The following is a 22,402-nucleotide window of genomic DNA, read 5'->3' as shown; positions in this document are numbered from 1 at the left end:
GAATGGATCAAAGGGTAAACCAAATGACTTGTTTGATTGTTTACAAGCCGATGGGGAAAAACGTGGCGTGGCGGTGAATCGATATCCAGAAAGGATTCAAAAAACAGAGACGCCCGAAGTAAAGACTCAGGGTTTGAGTCAGGTAGAATATGCGCTTCCCACGAACCGGTAAGCGTAAGAAAAGAAGCAGTAGTCCGTCGGACGAAACAGGCTGACTGGCTGGAGAAGGACAAACGCAGGCGGTAGGGCAGGCAAGATGGAAGACGTGGAGCACGTCAGTGGATGCCGTGCGAACAGCTGGCGGGGTGTTCGTGAGGCCCAAAGTCCAAGGGCACTTGACAGCTCAGTGTGCACGCTGCAGTCAATCAGAACCCGTTGGCTGGAAGCCGAGCGATGCAACAACAATCTCAACGTAGTAGAGGTAAGGGAAGCCACGGAATCGACGGGCCGTGAGTCAATTCGAGGGTCACGGATTAAAGAATCCAATTCCACAAGCCGAGGGAAGAATAAGGATATTGGAAATGACACAAGAAAAGAGGAGAAAAAAAGAGGGAACCCGAGGCAGAGATGTGAAGGTATAATATGAAAACTTTCGAAAATGATATCAAGAAATCACAAATTCTTCATTGAATACTCTTCTAAGACGACAAGAATAGCTATCAAATCACAAACTCTGTTCAGAGGCGAATCTCCTTCAACCAGCCAATAAAAAATCTGGGAGCAACTTTTGATATCCAACACTTGGGGGTTGTTTTTTTCGCCCTTGTTGAATTATTTTTTTTTTCTTTTTCTTTCTTTCTTTCTTTCTTTCTTTTTTTTTTTTTTCCCTTTCCTTTTCTTTTTTCACTCCGGTTTTGTTTCTCTCACATTTCTTCCCCTCACAGTCTTCTGTTTTTAGTCCGTATCAAGAATCATTTTTTTCTTCGTTTGGTTTTTATCTTTGTTTTATTTTATTTTCAATTTTTATTTCCCTTTTTCTTTTTTAATCCATTGAATTTACTTACCAATCTGACAGCCCCCAACCTCAAGTAAGCATGTTGTTTCCCTGCCCATGCCGAGATATGGAGGATCGTCTAAAATTTGCCCAGTTTAGTTGTGGCTCCGTACAGTTCCGTGGGAGTTCAGTGGTTCCCTTCAATACCTTGCCACGGTTCTTCCATCTCTTTCTTTTTTACCTTTTTCTTCTTTGCTTCTTTGGTTTTCGACCGGATAAATGATACGGTACATGGCCACCATGATTTTCGATCAGGGTAAGAGATAAATATGGAAAAAGAAAAAAAAAGAAAAGAAAAAAGGTTTTAGATTTGATCAAAGAAGGAAAATTATACTTTAAAAATTAAAAAAAAGAGGAACCGATTCCCGTGTACCCGCGAGATCCAACGGCTTCTTCCCACCGTCATTGCCCCCCTTCTCTAAAAAAAAAAAAAAGACAAAAAAATCCAAGCGAGGAGGGGACCCCCAGTGACGAACTAATTGTAATCCGTAGGGTAAAGAAGAACAAAGGCCGTTGTCTAGACTCCGGCGGACCTCGACTGGTCGAGCACAGGACCCCATCGGATTGACATAGCTCCAGCGGGCTGGTGGATTCCTTCTAACGCCGACCGTCATCGTCATTCTGCCTGGGACGAAAGTACCATGACCTATCAGTTTCATCGGCCAAGTCCCGAGACCAGGGTGGTTGGACGAAGGACACTCCCATTTCTCAGAGAGGATAATGATGCATAATGTACGGAGTATATATGTATATATGTATGTTCGTGTTGTCGCCAGCTCCAGTAACCTGGTGTTAGTTATCCAGGGTGTCCTGTATGCACGTACTTTTCAATGTAGGTATGTAAGTAAACCCCCCTCACCACCTCCTCCATCGGAGGGAGGATGTGTGCCATAGTATCCAATACATCGAATTAGAGTACGGAGTACCACCGACGGAGAAAGTCGTCCACACCTGCCCTCTCAGGTAATCATGTCTAGCACTGTCAGTCGCGATGGGTCAGTACCACGAGAAGCCTGGTTACTTGGTGACGCATCGCGCTCCAGAGGCCCTTCAGGCTTGTGGGTGCCGACGTCAGGCCCACATGGTCGGAGCCAGCAGAAGGGAACCTTCATGGGCTCGAACTTCTTTGCAATGGGTTGCGGGAACGAGAAACCCGCCCGACCACTTTTTACAAACCCGACGAAAGGACCGAAAGGACAGAAAGAATATTCGCGCGGGCGAGTTCCAGCTGGCGGAGGTCTTTGGTTCTGGCATGCTTGGCAACTGTTGTCAGCCTTCTAGAAAAGCCGATTCCCCGAACTCGGGCTTGGAATGCTTTTTCCATGACAAACCGAGATAAGTGAGCTTGGTAATCACTTCCCAGCGGAATCGGTGGATACATCGACTTGATTTATCCATCATGGTGGTAATCGTCTGTGTATACGAGTCCGGCGTTTGGAGTATAGAGTACAGAGTACATAGTACACATGTGAGGATCATCGGCTCGCGTTCGGCGATTGATGAAGCATATTTGATCTACCGTGTTGGTCGTGCTATGTACAGTCAATGGGATTACTAGCATTATTTGACCAAATTCGGTCACGATTGCGCAATATGAAAGGTCGTGTTGCCAGCTAACTGTACATGGTCTAGTAGTGATACCTTAGTCCATTAGTATCTCCCAAAGAGGGATCAATCCAGCGGGTACTATCTCCGACTGCACGTGATGTACAACTCCCAATGGGCCCTCGGAACAGGAACTCCAGATTCACTTAACGCCATTTACGTAGGCCTCGAGATAGCATTGTCATTTTTGTCCCACTTTCAGGCAAATCCATTGGGTAATCATACGCACCGGTCAGGCAATAGTCTGCCTGCTCAAAGACATCCTCCATGAAGTCCGTCTACTCGCTTTTGCTGAGCGCTGCTCTCACGGCAGCTTCTCCGCACCCCGCATTTCCACAATCACCTCTGGGCGTGCCGACAACATCGACATCGTCACCATTAACTGGGACGTTCAATTCCGCCGAGGAAGTGATCAATGCCTCGCCCTTCCTATCTTTTCACCGAGATATTGTGCAGATTGAATCGATTTCTAGCAACGAGCACAATGTTGGGGAGTTCATCGCCAATTTTCTCCGCGCCCGCAACTTCACCGTCATTAAGCAGGCAGTAACTTCGTCGTCCCAGGCGGAAAACCAAGAGCGCTTCAATATTTTTGCCTACCCGTCTTCCAATACCCCGGAAATTCTCCTTACCAGTCACATCGATACTGTCCCACCGTTTATCCCGTACTCCCTGGACACCGACTCGACAGCGGATAAGGACCCGTCCACGATTCGCATCTCCGGTCGTGGCTCCGTCGACGCCAAAGGCAGCGTCGCAGCCCAAATCTTCGCTGCTCTCGACGTTCTTGAGCAAAATCCCAGTGCACCCCTGGGCTTACTCTTTGTCGTCGGCGAAGAAACCGGTGGAGATGGCATGCGAGCATTCTCCGAATCCTCACTCAACCCCGCTCCTTCCGCCTTCCACACTGTGATCTTCGGTGAACCCACCGAACTCGCTCTCGTCTCCGGCCACAAGGGCATGCTGGGCTTCGAAATCGTCGCCAAGGGCCATGCTGCCCACTCCGGATACCCCTGGCTCGGCCGCAGCGCCATTTCCGCCGTCCTCCCGGCACTCTCCCGGGTCGACCAGCTGGGCAACATCCCTGCCGACAAGGGCGGTCTCCCTTCCAGCCCGAAGTACGGTAACACAACCGTCAACATTGGCAGAGTAGAAGCCGGTGTCGCTGCCAACGTCGTCCCCGCCATTGCTCGCGCTGACGTCGCCGTGCGTCTGGCCGCGGGCACCCCTGACGAGGCACGGGATATCGTCCGACGAGCCGTGCGCGATGCCACGGATGGCAACCCCGATGTGTACGCGGAGTTCAGCACCCGCTCCGAAGGATATCCTCCTCAGGACCTAGATACGGACGTTGATGGCTTCGACATTACGACGGTAAACTACGGTACGGATGTGCCGAATCTGCAGATCCACGAGCGTGAGGACGGCCCCGTTCGTCGTTACCTGTATGGTCCCGGCAGTATCCATGTTGCCCATGGGGATAATGAAGCTATAACTGTTGGGGATCTGCAGGAGGCTGTTCACGGATATCGGAAGTTGATTGAGGCGGCTTCGCAGCGTCGTTAAGATTGATCCTCGGTTTGCGTGCGATGTTATATACCCATGTATCTCACATCGAGGTAACTTTAAAGTTAGAGCATATATGCCCTAGTTGCTTTAGATCGAAGTTTGATTTGCTTCACGAAACCTGTCAACGACGGAGAGACGATGGCAGTGTATTATTCCCAAGGAATCGCGTCTACTATCAGAAGGTACAATACTAGGCCCATAGCTAGAGATATAGAAACGAATACCAGTTCAAGGTATATAGCATACCAATCCAACGCTAAAGTACTCCAACCAAAGAATATCCCAAATCGCTCCCAAATAGCTACATAGAAAGCAGTGATCTTTACGTCCCTCTTAGGGAGCTTACTCTTGCCCCTGCGGTGCCTGAGTCGGCACCGATTCAGCTTCACTGCTCTTCCGCTCCCATCCCGTCTTCAGTTCTCCCCCTAACTTGAACCGGGGGAATGGGTGCGCCTCGGTGTTGAAGACGTTTTCCTCGAGTGGAATGAAGTCGCGATCCGAGAAGAGTAAATAGAAGTATTTAAGGGTTTCTGCCATCCAGAAACTCTCCATATTGTCTCTGCGGGTGGGTGGGATGATATTGACGTTGTTTAGGGAGGTGAAGCTGATAATTCGCGACCGGCTTGGTTCGGCTGGCTTATCGGAGGTGGGATCGGAGTGATGGTTGTCGTGCCCGACGATAGCGGTGTGTCGGATGAATGATTTGAACATCTCCCAGCCCCAGTGACGATAGGTTTCGTCGCCGGTGATTCGGTACATGTAGAAGAGGGACTCGAGGGTCTCGGGGCGTTGGAGGTTGTGTCGGTCTTGCATGTGGATATCGAGGTCGTTTTCCCAGTTTAAAGTTTCATCGTCTAATGGGTAGAGCGGCTTGGACTTCAGGGGAAGGTCTTCTTGTTGAGATTTTCGGTTGCCCGTGGTTAGAGTGGATTCTGGGTACATATCTTGCATCGTGACCGGGGGATGGTCCAGTTTGAAGTAGGTGATTTCAGCCGCAAGACCTGTCTTTGTGGCGAGGTAAGTCGCCCAGCATGTCTTCATCAACTCTTTCGCGAGGAGGATCTCTTCATCATGCCGTTGACTCCAATTGGGCGACTTTTTCGCTTGCGATAGCGGTACCCCCCCAGTTGCGCCGAGCGCAATCGTTCCGGGTAAGAAGCAGACAAGGTGATCCATTTTGGGTGAGAGTTTTCCCTCTAGGCCCTCGGGCCGTTCTCCCACAATCGCCAACTGGGCGCGCTTTGTATAGGCAATCAAGTGTTTGCGGATCCCAATCAGCGCTTCGTCCCACATCTCCTTATAGACCGGCTCCTGTTCCGATGTTTGGAGATACTGCTTGATGAGATATTCTGGCAAGGTAGAGGTGTCAGTTATCGGACAATGAGGGAGGAGCTCCCAGAAAAGACTGTACCATAGTAGGAATCGCCTCTACTACCGAGGCGGATGTTGTTCCCTCTGAACTTGCCGGTATCCGGATAGATATAGATGGGAACCAGACCATCCTCCATTTTCGACCCATCCACTACTTCCATCACCTTCTCCGCCATCCGCCAGTACTCTGCTTCCCCGGTTAACTTAGCCAAATACTTGAACTCCAGCTGCACAGTCGTCGCTTCGGCTGTAGAGGAAGCGCCATTATCCGAATGTGCCGGTATACCCTGGGACGTTTTGAGATTGATGCTGGCGTACGGTACCCCAGAGTTTGACTCGAATGCCCCTGATAACCGCTCTGCGAGGTCGGTCGCCTTCTCAATATACAAGTCCTCGTCGCCCGAGGCTGGTGCCAGATCTGTATACGTGGTGGAAAGATAATGTGCTGACAAGAGACCGCCTAACATGCGAATGGTGGTTTCAAAGGTGCTGACATCGTGGTTCTGATTGTATTGTAGCGAATGATGAATCCAGTCACGGGCATGCTGGACCCGTGACGTGAGGTTCATCATTATCATCGTGTCAAGCGCGTCAACGATTATCCAGCCCAACCCACCTTCGACCATGTTCTTGCCATCCTTAGCAACTGGACGATATTGGTCCAGCCCTGCCCAGCATTAGTATATCGTTATTGACTGCATAGGGAGCGACACCTTAAAACATACCCCACCCATTCTTCGCGTAGTCATCCCAACTAACAATGAATGCATCCCTGACTTTCTCTCGCCTGGCTGCCCAGTCGATACCCTTTAGTTCTTGGCCATTGTAGGCTGGCTCCTTGTCCAAGCTCTGCAACCAAACCCAGAGCTCTTCTCCTTTCTCCGACTCTAGCGTCTTTATCTCAGGCTTGCCCCAACTACCAGACATATAATACCATAGCGAAACTAGAAAGAATAGGCAAAGTCCGCCGTAGAGAACTCTCCTCTGCCTAACTTTTGGGCCTGTGCGCCGAGGCGCAAAGTAGGGCTTATCTTTGTACATGGGAAGGGTACGACCGTCGCCGAAGAACGTGGTCAGATTGTTAGATACCCCAGCGGACTGCGAAAGTCCGTATCCGCCTAGCTTAGGCCCGGGACTGCGACTCGTACGCCAGGCGTTGTTCTCGAGGGGTGGTTGGGGAGAAAGCGACGGATTTCTGGGAGGGTAGTGGAACGACATAGCCGTGGGCCCTTGTGCCACTTGTTTAAGGTCGTATGGGATAGAGGTGGGCCTTCACGGAACCCACTCGCTATAGCGAAGAAAGTGAGCAGTCAATCAGCATAGGCGCTAGCTTTGTCTTTTATCTTCGCGAGGCACGGATAATTGTCTATTCCCTCTGTCCACTGATCGGTGTCAAACGCTTGGACGAAGAGGCAGAGCTATCTATAAGGCAAAATTGGTGACGGGAAAATAAATCCTACAAGTATGGGGGAGAAAACGTTAGAAATATTGCTTACAACCATGGTTCACATAGCAGTTGTATGGAGTAATAATGACAGGTTGAAGCTAGGTGTCAACAACTAACCAAGCGTGCAGCCTTGTACTCGATTGCCTATTGCAACGCGTTTTGTAGAGCTTTACAAATCGTTATTCATGAAAATGAACACAGGTGAAATAAATTCATGAGGTGCGCAGCACGAGAGTCGGGATTTGGGTTGGACAATTATTGCGATGGGGGAGGGGATTTCATTCTGGGATTTAAAACTATAAGAGTAAGAGGGCACGCATGAAACAAGTGGAGACCGCTGCTGAATGCTGTGATTCTGCCAATGAAATGTCTTGGTCCTGAGCAAAGGTAGTACAGAGTAGTAAAAGGTTGATCCCAATTCTCAGGGAAAATGGATAATAAATCATTCGGGGAATCTCTATCCCTCTTTCATTCTCGACCCTTCGTATACGCCTTCTGATCATTGAAAAAGAACGACCTACCTCCTACCACTTTACGTCGTCAAGACCCGCCCATATGCAGAGCGGAGCCAAATACGGAGTCGATGGACCCTTTTTATGGCGGAAGTTTGTTTTTCTTGGCTCTCTCATACTTTGGCCACCTGGCGATTGCGAAAGTATTTACCTACAGTAGGTAGTGGGTAGTTCAAGAGCATCTCTGATATACCACCTTCTTAAACCGTACTGGTAGCTTGTTCTCAAAGTAGTGCCTTTCCTCCGTCCCAGATGGGGTATTCGATCTGCGGTGGCTAGAAAGATATTCGTAATCCTTTCGCAATCCCAAGAATTCTCGGCTGGTCAATACTCCATAGGAAGAATTAACAAAAGTTAGAAAAAAAAAAAAAAAAAAAAAAAAAAAAAAAAAAAAAAAAAAAAAAAAAAAAAAAAAAAAAAAAAAAAAAAAAAAAAGGAAAGGAAAGAAAATAAAGAGGGAGAGAGAGAGTGTGTGTGTGTCACTCAAGCTAGTACTTATGGAGTGTTCTTCACCCATTTTGATAAGTACCTGCGTCTTTTATAGATGGTAAGCGATTTACGATTCAACCCAAGTCTTAGATCCAGCAACGCGCGGTATGCGCGTCATCCTACGGGGTGTATTCTCTCTTAAAATCAAGTCAGCATCGTGAAAAGCTCGTGAAACCGATTGCATATTATCTAAACATGACCGATTTTGTAATGTCATCCCCGGAGAAATCTATGTCACTAAAGCTTCTGGTACTCCAGCTTGCCTTCCAGCTTCTTAGCTTCCGCCACCTTGCGCACCGCCCGGTTGAAGTCGTCTTGGTTGATAGCGTCTCGGTAGTCTTTAATGGCAAACAAACCACTGTGTTCATTGTCAGAAACATCGACCGCAAACAGAAGAGTAGGAATGAAATAACATACGCTTCCGTGACAACATTGCGCAGATCTGCTCCATTAAGACCGTCACTCATCTTCACGACGCTCTCAAAGTCAATATCACCCTCGAGTTGGACAGTACTGGAGTGGATCTTCAAGATCTCCAAGCGACCAACTTCATTGGGCAGAGGAATCTCAATCTTGCGGTCCAAACGACCCGCTCGCAACAGAGCGGGATCAAGAGTATCAGGTCTGTTCGTAGCCATGATGATTTTCGTCTTCCCGAGGTAATCGAACCCATCCAATTGGTTTAGAAGCTCCATCAACGTCCGTTGGATTTCACGGTCAGCGGATGTACCCTCAGAGAACCGTCGACCACCGATAGCGTCGATTTCATCCATGAAGATAATACAAGGCTCATGCTCCTTGGCGTACCCGAACATTTCTCTTATTAACCGTGCAGATTCACCGATGTACTTGTCGACGATAGCAGACGACACAACTTCAAATGATCAGCAAAGGCGTCCTGTATTCTCAATGAACATAATGCGCTCACCTTTCAAGAAGTTGGTCTCCATAGAGCTTGCCACAGCACGTGCCAGCAGTGTCTTTCCTGTACCAGGAGGTCCATAAAGAAGGACACCCTTGGGGGGTTTAATACCAACTCGGTGGAAAAGCTCGGGGTTTTTGAGCGGCAGCTCGATCACTTCTCGTAACTCTCGGATTTGTTCGTTCAAGCCACCAATACCAGCGAAGTTGACTTGTCCCGGGTCCTCCAAAGACATGTTGTATACTAATGGGTCGACCTCCCGTGGCAGCATCCGCATGATCGTGAGGGTTGTCATATCAAGGGCGACACGAGTCCCTTGTTTCAGTTTCGACTTATCGACCTTCGAACGGCAACCGACGACATAACGGGGACCGGATGATGCCTTAACAATGACTATGGTTTAAAGTTAGCCCATGTAAACTGTAAATTGAAGCAGTCCACCATTCATCACATATTATATGTAGTGTTTTATGCTGGAAACGAAGCATTTTCGGAGTAACCACCGAATAAACGTACATCTCTCCTCATCCAGCTGCTTCAACACTTCACCAATGATCTGACCCACACTCTGTAGGGCCTTAATGTTTTCCTCCGAGATATCAAACTCCCTTTGCAAATCCTTAATTCCCATCCGAAGCGATTTGAGCTTGGCCTCCCATTCTCGGAGCTCCAGTAGGCTCTTCTTGTAGTCCTCGAGCGCCTGCTCTCTCTCCGGGTCAGCAGCGCCGTTCATTGTGAGACCTCACAGATGATCCGACGGAAACGATCCAAAGAGAAAATTATAAAATCAGAAAAGGATGGAATAGGAATATACGCGGGAGAGATAGAGATGGCAGAGATGGTAACCGCGGATGGCTCGTTGGGGGTATCTGATCTCAATGCTATCATCAGCTCGGCAAGCTGTAGAGGAGCTTACGGAGCCACCAAAGCCATGAGGTCACCTGACCCCAACATGGGACACCCAGCCAGGTCACATGGAATTGATGTCTGACTGATGTGCGCAGTATCTATTATCCGGGTCGCTCAGGCATCAAGGTGTCAGCGGGTAACCTCTGTTTTCGTCATTACGCAATATGGAAATTTCCAGACAGTCTCCAGTGTTCGAAAGACATTTGAATCAATTGACGTGAACCCTTCGGGACAACAGAGCAAAATCAAATCTAGTGTAACCGGACAAGGGAATAACCCCCAATGGACACCAACAATCATATTAGCTTTTACCGACCATCCTCTAGAATGATATTTCGTCCATCCATTCATACATACATACACATATATATGGACTAGTATACCTGTCAAGTCGACAACCCTGCGGTTCTAACCTAGGCATAGTATACATAGAATGATCTACTACCAAGGTACCCCAGAAACAAGAATGTGAATCTTTTAGTAACTATGGAGGGCAACCATCAATATACCCGCGTTACCCCGAGGGAATGCGGAAGATCTCGCGGCAGGGTTGGCACAGTTGACAGAGAGCTCAGCCAGCGAGAGTCACAGAAGACTGATGAGCCCCACCATTTCATTGGAAAGATTCGGGAGGACGAGGTCGAGAGCTTTTGCCGGGGAAGAGGACGAGGATGGTACAAGAACTAGACCTTTCCAACTTTAATTGTTGACACCTATTTAATTCTCTCCTTCTTCTTTATTTATCTTTTTTTTTTTTTTTTTTTTTTAACTCCATTTCTCCAACGACGACCGTCCCATTGCTAGTCTCCTAACTCTGTCTTATCGTCATCTCCCATAGGTGAGTTTGGTTGTTTTGTTTTCCACTGAGATCATTACCTCCTACCCCACCATCCCACTATTTTGTTACGGTAACCATGACCCCTCCATGGCAAAGAGAGAGGAGGACGAGGACGATCAGGAAACTCGATCATCGTTCTATCGTGCCTCGTCGTCATACCACAATCGTCTCATCTTAATTGACATCTCCCTGAATGTCGTTGTAACTGTTCCTGACTCTCGGTCAACTGAAATTGAATCTCCCCACCACTGCCTCTACCTTGTACTCCGTCACTGAACCATCCGATCATTCTTTTTGGGTCGTCGGTGAACACAACCCCCGCTGCTAGTCTCCTCCCAACACCGATCCAGAACTGTTTTGATTTTCCATTCCCGTCGTTTATATCTGTCGTCCCTCCTCCCTTCCTTTCTCTTTTCTTCTGTCCTCCAAATTAGTCGACTGAACAATTCCTCAGCTCGTCAAAATGCCTATCACCAAGATCCACGCCCGCTCTGTTTACGACTCCCGCGGTAACCCTACCGTTGAGGTGGACGTTGTCACCGAGACTGGTTTGCACCGCGCTATCGTTCCCTCTGGAGCTTCCACTGGTTAGTGACCCCACCTGACAACAGCGCATTTTATGTACTTGTGTTCGTTCTCACATACTGACGGTCAAATTATAGGCCAGCACGAGGCTCACGAGCTCCGTGACGGTGACAAGACCCACTGGGGTGGAAAGGGTATGTATTTAGATGCTCCCCGAATGCTTGTCTGGTGCAACAGAGGCTGACTGTACCGACGGAGAACAGGTGTCCTCACGGCTGTCAAGAACGTCAACGAGACCATTGCCGACGCCGTCATCAAGGAGAACCTTGATGTCAAGGACCAGTCCAAGGTCGACGAGTTCCTCAACAAGCTTGATGGAACTGCCAACAAGTCTAAACTCGGTGCTAACGCCATCCTCGGTGTCAGCTTGGCCATTGCCAAGGCTGGTGCTGCTGAGAAGGGTGTCCCTCTCTACGCTCACATCTCCGACCTCGCTGGTACCAAGAAGCCCTATGTGCTTCCTGTCCCCTTCCAGAACGTCCTGAACGGTGGCTCTCACGCTGGTGGCCGTCTGGCTTTCCAGGAGTTCATGATTGTTCCTTCGTAAGTACCCGGGCTCAGATAACGTGCCCTCATTCTCCTGCAGCTATATTAACATGGCTGATAGCGCTGCCCCCTCTTTCTCTGAGGCTCTCCGCCAGGGTGCTGAGGTCTACCAGAAGCTCAAGTCTCTCGCCAAGGCGAAGTACGGCCAGTCTGCTGGCAACGTTGGTGACGAGGGCGGTGTTGCTCCCGATATCCAGACTGCTGAGGAGGCTCTTGACCTCATCACCGACGCCATTGAGCAGGCCGGTTACACTGGCCAGATGAAGATTGCCATGGACGTTGCTTCCAGCGAATTCTACAAGACTGATGTCAAGAAGTACGATCTTGACTTCAAGAACCCCAACAGCGACTCCTCCAAGTGGCTCACCTATGAGCAGCTGGCCGACCTCTACAAGTCTCTTGCCAGCAAGTACCCCATTGTCAGCATTGAGGACCCCTTCGCTGAGGACGACTGGGAGGCCTGGAGCTACTTCTACAAGACTTCTGACTTCCAGATTGTTGGGTATGTAATCTTCTTCCATTCAGTGTCATATTCGAACCGAATTAACATGAACTCTACAGTGATGACTTGACCGTCACCAACCCTCTGCGGATCAAGAAGGCCATCGAGACCAAGGCTTGCAACGCCCTTCTTCTCAAGGTCAACCAGATCGGTACCCTTACTGAGTCCATTCAGGCTGCCAAGGACTCCTACGCCGACAACTGGGGTGTCATGGTTTCCCACCGTTCCGGTGAGACTGAGGATGTCACCATTGCCGATATCGCTGTCGGTCTCCGCTCTGGCCAGATCAAGACCGGTGCTCCTGCCCGTTCCGAGCGTCTGGCCAAGCTGAACCAGATCCTCCGTATCGAGGAGGAGCTTGGTGCCAACGCCGTCTATGCTGGCGAAAAGTTCCGCACCGCTGTCAACCTGTAAATGAACCGTATGATTATATGACGTCCGCCAACCAACCTTGCACATTATCGAAGATGGTTGGACTCGGGACCGCACTGCATACCCGGGTTCCCGCTACTTGGAGCCTCTACAGCACTACAGATGATATTCTCTTAAGATTTATGATGACGATTCGATTAGGCCAGATATAGTGGCAGTAATGCAATAAAAGTGCAATTCAAAAAAAAAAAAACCCCCCCCCTCTAATGTAGACCGTCTCTAGTAGCTATAGTCTACCAGTATAGATCTATACTTTATGATGATGTTGTCACCGGGTGTCTGATGAATGGGCGTGAACTGTATCAGTACACGTGACCGCTAATAGCCCCACCACCAGATTGTTTTATCATGAAGTTATTGTGAGGGACGGCTCACTCGCCCACATTAAACTCGCCTTCGGGTTATTGATTCACCCACGACGAGCCTCTTGCTGAGATACACGGCACTTACTTGCCCTGTTATCGAGTCATTAGAAGTTTGAAGCTTTTGCCGCTTTATACATTCTTCACTAGCCATGGCGCCCGAACGGTGGGGTAAGGATATCTGAAATTTGTGGCCTTCTGCATACAGTCTGCTTTTTTTTTTTTTTTTACCAAAACACTTTACTGACAGTTCCCACTTTTCTTTCGCAGATGATGAGGAGGACAGTGCCTCGCCTCCTCCTGTGGCTCACCGTCGCAGATTTGACGATGAAGAAGAAGAGGAGGTGGGTTAATTTTTCTTATTTGCTATTTTACCCCACTACATATAGCACATATGACCATCGCCCGGAGACACAACCTGCTAATCAGCTGGAATATTCAACAGGTTCTCGACTCCTGGGACGCCGCCGAAGACTCCGAAGTAGAGCGGGAAAAGGCAGCCAAGGCGGCCGAAGCCAAGGCTAAGGCTGACGCCGAAGCTGCCGCAAATAAGAAGAGCAAGTCGCAGCGTATACAGGAGCACAAGGAAGAGCGCAAGAAGAAGGCCGAGGAGGACGATTCCGAGAGCGAGGAGGACGATGCCGACAAGAGAGCCCGTCTGCGCCGCGCCCAGAAGGATTCCGATCTCAAGCACGCTGAGGATCTGTTCGGTGATATCGACCTCAACCGGAACCGCGGAGCTCCCAAGGCTATCGTTATTAGTGACTCGGCCGACCCGACGCAGGCCGTCGATCTCTCTGCCATGCCTCTGTTCAAGCCTACCACTAAGGACCAGTTCGCTCGTTTGACTTCCACCCTTATCCCGCTCTTGACTCCCCATTCAAAGAAGCCTCACTATTCCCTCTGGGCGCAGGAGTTCGCTAAGCAGCTTGTCAAGGAACTGAACAGCGCAGATGTCAAGAAAATTGCTAGTGCTATGACTACTATGAGTAACGAAAAGATGAGAGAGGAGCGCGCCGCTGACAAGGGTAACAAGAAAAGTAAGGCGGCCAAGACGAAGGTGTCGCTGGTTACTTCCAGAGATAACAAGCTTGATGCTGATTATGACAATGGTGATGATGGATTGGGTGATGACGATTTCATGTGATTGATCATTCCATCTCATTTTACTATTTTCGTTTCATCTCATTTCTTTATTGCTTCCTTTCGTGCCCTCATAGTTGCCAGTTCCCTGTCAGTATGACATGATGCCTGCCGACTCTTGTACATCCGCCCCTAAACAGTTCCTTCGCGTCGTTTCTGTTCTTTATGTTCCTTGCCTCCTCTCTTCTGGTAGTATATATTAATACGATAGAGACGTGCGTTACTCACTCTGCCCTAGAATGCTATTTTTCGGTCAAGTTGAGCGAGACAAAAGTTGAAGATGGATAGAGGAAACTTTTCAGACAGGTAAAACCTGGAAATTGTTCTTAACACGGGACTTTGCATATGTTTATATACTTGTCGCTAAAGACAACCGTATACAACTAGCTTTGTATCTAACAGTTCGCTGGTAAGCACTGACCATATACCTTGTAGATCAGGTGTTTTGCATGTCTTCCAGCAAGCAATTACTGGGCGGAACCGTTATCAGCTTGAGGCATGTATTAGAGAACAAGAACAAAGGGAGAGTCCATGAGAAACAGGCTGAAACTGTGCGATGAAAGCGATCATTGAACCACGAGTGTGCATGGTATTTCTAAAAGTGGTAACATCGAATTAAAAAGACGGGGTATGTTTCATCCTTCAGGGCGCCGACCCTATTACAGCCGCACGCCCCTGAGTAGAACGACTACTAAGTTTAAATTCAAATATTCGCGGGGCTTATGGGATGATGTACGAGAAAGCAATAGAGAGATAACGCGGGCAAGCAAGCACAGAAAATAAGGGGGAGAAAAGAAAAAAGAAAGGGGCGGGTGGAATAGCACATTGTATCCTGCTCTGGGGGTGGGAATAGAAATAGTAAAAGAGAGATAAATTCCGCTCAGCCCCTTTTCTTCGCTCTCCAAATATCAAACTCCGCCGGCCGACCCACACGATCCCGAACAAGTGGAAGATACGTGCCGGTCCAAACCAGTCACGCAGCTAAAACAGACCATCGTAAACACTTCCAGGGAGAATCCGAACCCTCTTCAAATAGGCGCCGAGCGCACAACGCTGTTTTTGATACAAAAGAAAACGTCCAATTTGTCGCTTTAGGACTCAGGGGCGACAGGCTTGGATTCCTCACCCTTATCCTCGGGAGCAGGGACAGACTCCTCTTCAGGCTTGTCTTCCTTGGAAGCAGCACCCTCGGCCTCCTGGCCATCGGAAGAGGTCCAAAGGGTAAGGTTGTCACGTAGAAGCTGCATGATAAGGGTGCTGTCGCGGTAACTTTCCTCCGAGAGCGAGTCGAGCTCGGCGATGGCATCATCGAAAGCCTGCTTGGCAAGGTGGCAGGCACGATCGGGCGAGTTCAGGATCTCGTAGTAGAACACGGAGAAGTTCAAGGCAAGACCCAAGCGGATGGGGTGGGTAGGAGTGAGATCAGTCTGGGCAACGTCGGTGGCGTTCTAGTCCAGCTTGTAAGTAGGGGCTTCAGTACGAGAGAACAACCATCGAGCATACCTTGTAGGCCTCGTGGGCAGCAGTAGCAGCAACCTTGCGCTTGTTGCCAGAAGCAAATTCAGCAAGATAACGGTGGTAGTCGCCCTTCCTATTCATCGAATTTGATTAACCACATCATTCATAGAGCGTTCCTGACACCATTGGGCTTACATCTTGTAGTAGAAAACCTTAGACTCGCCGGTCTCGGCCTTGGGGATGAGGGACTGGTCGAGAACGTCAAGAACATCCTGGCAGACCTTCTCCAGCTCGGTTTCAATCTTCTGTCGGTAATCACGAATGATCGAGACGTGTTGCTCAGAACCCTTGGACTCCTCCTTCTGTTCAATGGAGGAGATGATACGCCAGGAAGCACGGCGGGTACCGACCACGTTCTTGTAGGCAACGGAGAGAAGGTTACGCTCATCGACGGTAAGCTCGCCTCCAATCTGATGCGGGGTCAGCAAGGCAAGTAAAGGGTGGCGGGGGAGGCGATCTCAGGGGTGTAAAGCGAAATGAATACATACGTTGGCGACTTCCTGTTAGATCATTAGCGATCGCGTCTCAGATGATTGATATAACAAGCGTTTGGTAGGCTGCTACTCACCTTCATGTACGTGACCATCTCTGTAAAAAGAGGGAATTAGCACATAGGGTATAGAGGTCCAACCAAGACCACCCATGGGATCTTACCATCGTAGCGCTCAGCCTGCTCGCAAAGGCGGGCGAGGAATGTCTTGCTAGAGAAAGGGGGTTAGTATCTCTGTAATCTGCTGTTGATGGAGTCGGTCTGGACCCTTACTTCTCACGCTGTCCATGACGAAGTATTGTTAGTATTGTTTGACTTTATTGCAATACAATGTAAAAGACCATGGAGGGTTTCCAAGAGTGAGATGCATGCATCAACACGTCCAGCTACTATCGCAGCAGTGCGAGGAGAGACAACAATAGAAGAGGAGGGGTCAGGCTGCAACAACATACCTCAGAAGTCATGCTGGAAGATAGGGTACAGATAGGAAGATTACAAGACAGAGCACGGTGATTGAAAGGAGTCGATAGGAGAAGAGAAAAGAGGTGTGGGGAAAGAAGAAGACAAGAAGACAACACAGATGGAATGGGGATGTGAAATTCACTAGAGGTTTGACAGATGCGATCTTCAAGCAACAGATGATGAACCGGTGAGGTGACGGCCTGCCAGCTTTAGCGAGAGGCGGGCGCGGCCTATTGTTTGTGATGTTTGGCCGGAGGGTGCCCCCAGGCGCGCCTGAGGCAAGCAAGGCCCAACAGGGACGGTGCTGCCTGAGGCATAAAAGGACCCTCATCATCCTGAACTAGTAGATTGCACGATGGCGCATCCGCTTATTATCCATCTACTTTATTACCTGATATGTGAAGTTAGATCAGACTGATTCAGGTGCGCCTCAGCGTGAGTTGCTCCAGTTCATTCGGTATCATAGCACTATCCGCCTCTTTGGGGGGTATGTGTATGTATCGTTAACAATGGCCTTAACAACTATGAGCGTGAACTTCATATGCGGCAAAGATCAATTGCTGGGACTGAAGCCCATACTGGCTGCCTCTCTCAATATGTTTGACAAAGAATGAATTGATGATTGTTGAGCTGTGTCTATATACCTCCTCAATCGTACATACATACAACGCTTCTTCTAGGCAATTGAGGCTCGACATATTGAGGCATTTGGCAAGCGTAGTTAACCGACCGTGGTAGATGAATAAGCAAGCTCAGAAAGAGAAGAAAAGGGTGCTAAAACGAAGTCCAATTTATGATATGCCGTGCGGTTGTCATACCGAAGGATATTAGTTACCAATCTTTGGAAGGTGGCAAGATATTAGGGATTTTTTCTCTGGAGACGAGTCCCCTGAGATAGATCAGAAAAGGACCTCGCAATGTACCGCCCACATAGCCGTACACCACATCCGTACTCTGGATTCTGTAGTGGTTGACCATTTAGTACTCCGTATGCATACTCTAGCACAGGGCAAGGGCCCCATCCATCCTCTTCCAGGACCGAACATGGGTCTTGGGGCAAGGCATCAACATTTCTGAATGTGGAGATCGGCCCGATTCAATACACGTATTTTACAGCAGTATTGTACCGTACGTGCGTCCATATCTCGCCCTCCATACGTCTAGACTATTTCCTCCATGAATTATTCCTGATTATAACCTTTGGATCTAGTCGGATAATGAGATTCGTATGAATAACTATCAAGTTTGCAGTGTGTTAGCTTTGCCCTTGGGAAGCGATGGGAAGCAAGCTGACGCAGCAAAGTAGAGCAGCAAAGTAGCGGTCATGCTCCGCCATATTTGGTTATCTTACCGTTCAGCCCTGTAGGCTTATTTTGGTCCACTACCGACCAGACAGTCTTTGCGGCGGCGAAACGGGACCAATGGATCCAGAGACCCATGGCAGCAGACCGCAAAAGAACACGTTTGAATACAGGGACACTGATAAATTATTATTGACTCCAGGTACTTATCCACTCTCTCGGCTTCCAAACGCACGTCTTAACCCGGAGGCCCATTTCCAGGGTATTTTGTTCCCCCCCCTTTCCCAGTCATTATCACCTTTGTTATAATTATAACAATTGTTATTATCTGACTAAACAGTGTTGTTATCTATCAAGGCGGAATGATTAGAAAATAAAGGTTGCCAATTTCTTTTCTCCGCAATACTCTTCGGGGCACGGCTATCTTTCCCTCCCTTCTTCTAGATTCTTCCCGATAGTACCTTACCATTACTCGTTTCGTTACCAACCATCCGGCCACTTGGCGTTCATGTCTTGATCTCTAGCATCTGCGGACTTTTCTCCAGGCCTTTCTCCTCTCTTTCCCTCCTCCCCTTGCTCCCAACCCTAGTCAAACCCTTGACGGTTGTGGTTCATCATGGAGCATTCCTACCTCTATTCCCCAAAAGAGGTGCTGGAGCACTTTAGTGTTGCAGAGCATTCGGGTCTATCGCAAGAACAGGCGTTGAAATCTAGGCAAAAACATGGACCGAATGGTTAGTCACATAGATCCAACGTTCGAATGAGAGCACAAACTGACTCAATCTCATCCATCGTGTAGCGCTTGCGGAAGACCCTCCCACCCCCCTTTGGGAGCTCATCCTGGAACAATTCAAAGATCAACTGGTCCTCATTCTTCTAGGCTCTGCTGCGCTGTCTTTTATCTTGGCTCTTTTTGAAGAAGGAGACGATTGGACTGCCTTTGTTGACCCGGTTGTGGTAAGTCCTGAATATATTTGGTTCATTCAGGTGGTCGAAAAGCGCCGCTAACCCTTGCTGTGACCACAGATCCTGACGATTCTCATCCTCAATTCTGTCGTTGGCGTGACGCAGGAAACCAGCGCGGAGAAAGCAATTGCCGCGCTCCAAGAATATTCCGCGAATGAGGCTACTGTAGTTCGTGATGGGAAAACCCAGCGTATTAAGGCTGAAGATCTGGTTCCTGGAGACGTGATCCATGTCGCTGTTGGAGATCGTGTACCTGCCGACTGCCGACTGATCGCAGTCCATAGCAACAGTTTCCGGGTCGACCAGGCTATCCTGACGGGCGAGAGCGAGAGTGTTGGGAAAGATACCCACGCCATTCGCGATAAGCAGGCTGTCAAGCAAGACCAGACCAACATCCTCTTCTCGGGTACCACAGTCGTCAATGGACACGCTACAGCCCTGGTGGTTCTGACTGGCGGATCAACTGCCATCGGTGATATCCATGATAGCATCACGTCTCAGATCTCGGAGCCAACACCACTGAAGCAGAAAATCAACGATTTCGGTGATATGCTTGCCAAAGTGATCACAGTCATCTGTATTTTGGTGTGGGTGATCAACATTGAGCATTTCAACGACCCCTCCCACGGCGGTTGGACCAAGGGAGCTATTTATTACCTCAAGATTGCGGTTTCTCTTGGTGTGGCTGCCATCCCTGAAGGCTTGGCTGTTGTAATCACTACTTGTCTTGCTCTTGGTACTCGCAAGATGGCCAACAAAAACGCGGTAGTTCGGTCGCTCCCTTCCGTGGAAACCTTAGGAAGTTGCAGCGTTATCTGCTCAGACAAGACTGGTACTCTGACCACTAATCAGATGAGTGTGAACAAGATTGTCTACCTGGACAAGACTGGCAACGGTGTTCAAGAGATTGATGTCGAAGGTACAACTTTTGCGCCCAAGGGCAATCTTTCCCAGAATGGCAAGGCCTTGCAAAATCTCGCGGTTTCTTCCTCTACTATCCGACAGATGGCCGAGGTAATGGCTATTTGTAACAGTGCGAACCTCTCCCACGATGCCAAGAGTGGTGTCTACTCGTGTATCGGCGAGCCAACCGAAGGAGCCTTGCGCGTTCTGGTTGAGAAGATTGGAACTGACGATGCCGCTACCAACATGAAAATATCTCAGCTACCCGTATCTCAGAGGCTCCGTGCTTCGAGTGCTTACTATGAGAGTCGCCTGCCACTGAAGGCAACTTATGAGTTTTCTCGCGACCGAAAGAGTATGTCTGTCCTTGTTGGCTCGGAGAAGAATCAAAGTCTTTTGGTCAAGGGTGCTCCTGAATCCATCCTTGAGCGATGCACCCATGTTCTCCTGGGGTCTGATGGACCCCGTGTACCTATCACTAAAGAGCACGCCGACCTGCTTTCTGCTGAGATTGTTGAATATGGTAACCGTGGCCTTCGTGTGATGGCTTTCGCCCGTGTTGATGATGTGGGAGCCAACCCTCTCCTGCGCAACGCCCAGACCTCTGATGATTACGCTCAATTGGAACGGAACATGACTCTCGTTGGCCTTGCCGCTATGCTTGACCCCCCGCGTGTCGAGGTTGCTGGTTCAATCAAGAAGTGCCTTGCTGCTGGTATTCGGGTGATCGTTATCACCGGTGATAGCCGAAACACTGCTGAGGCCGTCTGCCGCCAGATTGGTGTCTTCGCTGAAGATGAAGATCTTGCCGGCAAGAGCTTTACTGGTAGGGAGTTTGATGGCCTATCTGATAGCGAGAAGCTCGAGGCTGTTAAGACAGCCTCTCTTTTCTCTCGGACCGAGCCCAGCCACAAGTCTAAGTTGGTCGATCTCCTTCAGTCTTTGGGCCATGTGGTTGCGATGACCGGTGATGGAGTCAACGATGCGCCTGCCCTGAAAAAATCTGATATTGGTGTAGCTATGGGTACCGGTACCGATGTGGCTAAACTGGCTGCTGATATGGTGCTGGCAGATGACAACTTTGCAACTATCACTGTTGCTGTTGAGGAAGGAAGATCTATTTACAGCAACACTCAGCAGTTCATCCGGTATCTTATCTCTTCTAACATTGGAGAAGTGGTGTCGATCTTCTTGACAGCGGCGTTGGGTATGCCTGAAGCATTGGTACCCGTGCAGTTGTTGTGGGTGAACTTGGTCACCGACGGTTTGCCTGCGACTGCTCTGTCATTCAACCCACCTGATCATGATGTGATGAGACGCCCCCCTCGTAAGCGTGATGAACCCCTTGTTGGTGGCTGGCTACTGTTCAGATACCTGGTTATCGGCACATACGTCGGTGCTGCCACCGTCTTTGGCTACGTTTGGTGGTTCCTTTACAACCCAGAAGGGCCCCAGATTTCGTTCTGGCAACTGGTAAGCTCAACGACAACCCTCAAGGTTTCTTTCTTGTACGCTTTACCCTGTACTGACTCTATCTGCAGTCTCATTTCCACAAGTGCTCTGCACAGTTCCCCGAGATTGGCTGTGAGATGTTTACGAACGATATGTCTCGTTCTGCTTCTACAGTTTCTTTGTCTATCTTGGTAGTAATCGAGATGCTGAACGCTATGAATGCCCTTTCGTCTAGCGAGTCCCTGTTCACTTTCGCTCTCTGGAACAACATGATGCTGGTCTATGCTATCATCCTTTCGATGACATTGCACTTCGCCATCTTGTACATTCCATTTTTACAGGGATTGTTCTCGATCCTGCCGCTAAACTGGATTGAATGGAAGGCAGTCTTGGCCATTAGCGCTCCCGTTATGTAAGTTTCATTTACCTTAATTGTGGTTTCTGACTAGCTAATAAGTTGCAAGAATCATTGATGAGGCACTTAAATTCGTCGAGCGCCAGATGTACACCACCACCCCCAAGGTTACGGGTCAGCAGAATGGAGCTGCATCCAAGCCTAAGAGGGCATAGATGTTGTAGTATGTGAGGTTGAGTGGGTGGCACAATAGATATAGATATCGACTTTTTGAGTCGTTGATTTCATTTTCTTTTCTTGGACACTCATGACATGTATGAAACGTGTTAGATGTTCTCCATGGTAGAGAGCAATGAAGAAATGAATTAGCCAGGAGTATCAAAGCTACGTCCTATGGGTCGTCAGTCCAGTTTACTCATATTGCAAAGAAGAATCAGAACTTTTTCCTTCTGGGCTCAACCTTCATTTTCACCTGTGCTTTCTTCCCCTCCCTATTAAATTATCTCATGCACAAATTAGCCCTAGTGTGATAGAACCGAGTCACGTTCCATTTCCCGTGACCTGGTTCTCGAATTCTTCGATGAATGTAGACAGAATACTACCTTCCTGCTTGTACCTACTACTAATTAGTACGATACGACCCTGGACTAGCCTTGCTTCGGGGACAATCCCCCATTTCATCCATGACATGGGTCTCCTGACCTTTCACGGGACTGTGAGAGGGGGGGG

General features: G+C 48.9%; 7 protein-coding genes across 7 annotated transcripts; 4 read left to right on the top strand and 3 right to left on the bottom strand.

Annotated features, from left to right (window-relative positions):
* The first annotated feature begins 2,600 nt into the window (after window positions 1-2,600).
* Window positions 2,601-4,338, top strand: BDV38DRAFT_76649 (M20 family metallopeptidase). The gene has a single exon (XM_032063895.1). The coding sequence runs from the start codon at window positions 2,867-2,869 to the stop codon at window positions 4,163-4,165; it is 1,299 nt and encodes a 432-aa protein (XP_031914081.1). The 5' UTR covers window positions 2,601-2,866; the 3' UTR covers window positions 4,166-4,338.
* Window positions 4,338-7,123, bottom strand: BDV38DRAFT_76566 (glycoside hydrolase family 47 protein). Its single transcript, XM_032063893.1, has 4 exons — window positions 7,036-7,123; window positions 6,265-6,827; window positions 5,580-6,206; window positions 4,338-5,517 (listed from the first exon to the last, which is right to left on the bottom strand). Exons 2-4 carry the CDS (start codon window positions 6,755-6,757, stop codon window positions 4,511-4,513), a joined length of 2,127 nt encoding a protein of 708 aa, XP_031914080.1. The 5' UTR covers window positions 6,758-6,827; window positions 7,036-7,123; the 3' UTR covers window positions 4,338-4,510.
* A 1,013-nt stretch (window positions 7,124-8,136) lies between these two features.
* On the bottom strand, window positions 8,137-9,772 carry rpt4 (proteasome regulatory particle base subunit RPT4). Its single transcript, XM_032063891.1, has 4 exons — window positions 9,426-9,772; window positions 8,916-9,302; window positions 8,405-8,861; window positions 8,137-8,345 (listed from the first exon to the last, which is right to left on the bottom strand). Exons 1-4 carry the CDS (start codon window positions 9,640-9,642, stop codon window positions 8,225-8,227), a joined length of 1,182 nt encoding a protein of 393 aa, XP_031914079.1. The 5' UTR covers window positions 9,643-9,772; the 3' UTR covers window positions 8,137-8,224.
* An 804-nt stretch (window positions 9,773-10,576) lies between these two features.
* On the top strand, window positions 10,577-13,353 carry aspf22 (enolase acuN). The gene is made up of 5 exons (XM_032054424.1): window positions 10,577-11,243; window positions 11,319-11,375; window positions 11,445-11,784; window positions 11,849-12,289; window positions 12,349-13,353. Exons 1-5 carry the CDS (start codon window positions 11,120-11,122, stop codon window positions 12,701-12,703), a joined length of 1,317 nt encoding a protein of 438 aa, XP_031914078.1. The 5' UTR covers window positions 10,577-11,119; the 3' UTR covers window positions 12,704-13,353.
* On the top strand, window positions 13,236-14,230 carry BDV38DRAFT_270787 (eukaryotic translation initiation factor 3 subunit J; the record flags this gene model as incomplete). Its single annotated transcript, XM_032057208.1, has 3 exons — window positions 13,236-13,254; window positions 13,354-13,427; window positions 13,529-14,230. 3 exons carry the CDS (start codon window positions 13,236-13,238, stop codon window positions 14,228-14,230), a joined length of 795 nt encoding a protein of 264 aa, XP_031914077.1.
* A 543-nt stretch (window positions 14,231-14,773) lies between these two features.
* BDV38DRAFT_76110 (14-3-3 adaptor artA-like protein) lies at window positions 14,774-16,954 on the bottom strand. Its single transcript, XM_032063889.1, has 8 exons — window positions 16,687-16,954; window positions 16,508-16,515; window positions 16,399-16,445; window positions 16,313-16,332; window positions 16,233-16,244; window positions 15,880-16,154; window positions 15,730-15,817; window positions 14,774-15,674 (listed from the first exon to the last, which is right to left on the bottom strand). Exons 1-8 carry the CDS (start codon window positions 16,696-16,698, stop codon window positions 15,318-15,320), a joined length of 819 nt encoding a protein of 272 aa, XP_031914076.1. The 5' UTR covers window positions 16,699-16,954; the 3' UTR covers window positions 14,774-15,317.
* A 1,506-nt stretch (window positions 16,955-18,460) lies between these two features.
* On the top strand, window positions 18,461-22,071 carry BDV38DRAFT_76126 (calcium-transporting ATPase). The gene is made up of 5 exons (XM_032063890.1): window positions 18,461-18,731; window positions 18,797-18,954; window positions 19,024-21,339; window positions 21,408-21,730; window positions 21,783-22,071. Exons 1-5 carry the CDS (start codon window positions 18,614-18,616, stop codon window positions 21,886-21,888), a joined length of 3,021 nt encoding a protein of 1,006 aa, XP_031914075.1. The 5' UTR covers window positions 18,461-18,613; the 3' UTR covers window positions 21,889-22,071.
* Window positions 22,072-22,402: the final 331 nt, after the last annotated feature.

Source organism: Aspergillus pseudotamarii (assembly GCF_009193445.1).
Source record: "Aspergillus pseudotamarii strain CBS 117625 unplaced genomic scaffold BDV38scaffold_23, whole genome shotgun sequence".
NCBI lineage: Eukaryota > Fungi > Ascomycota > Eurotiomycetes > Eurotiales > Aspergillaceae > Aspergillus > Aspergillus pseudotamarii.
Note: the sequence above shows the minus strand (reverse complement) of the source record. Positions and strands in the feature narration are given on the sequence as shown.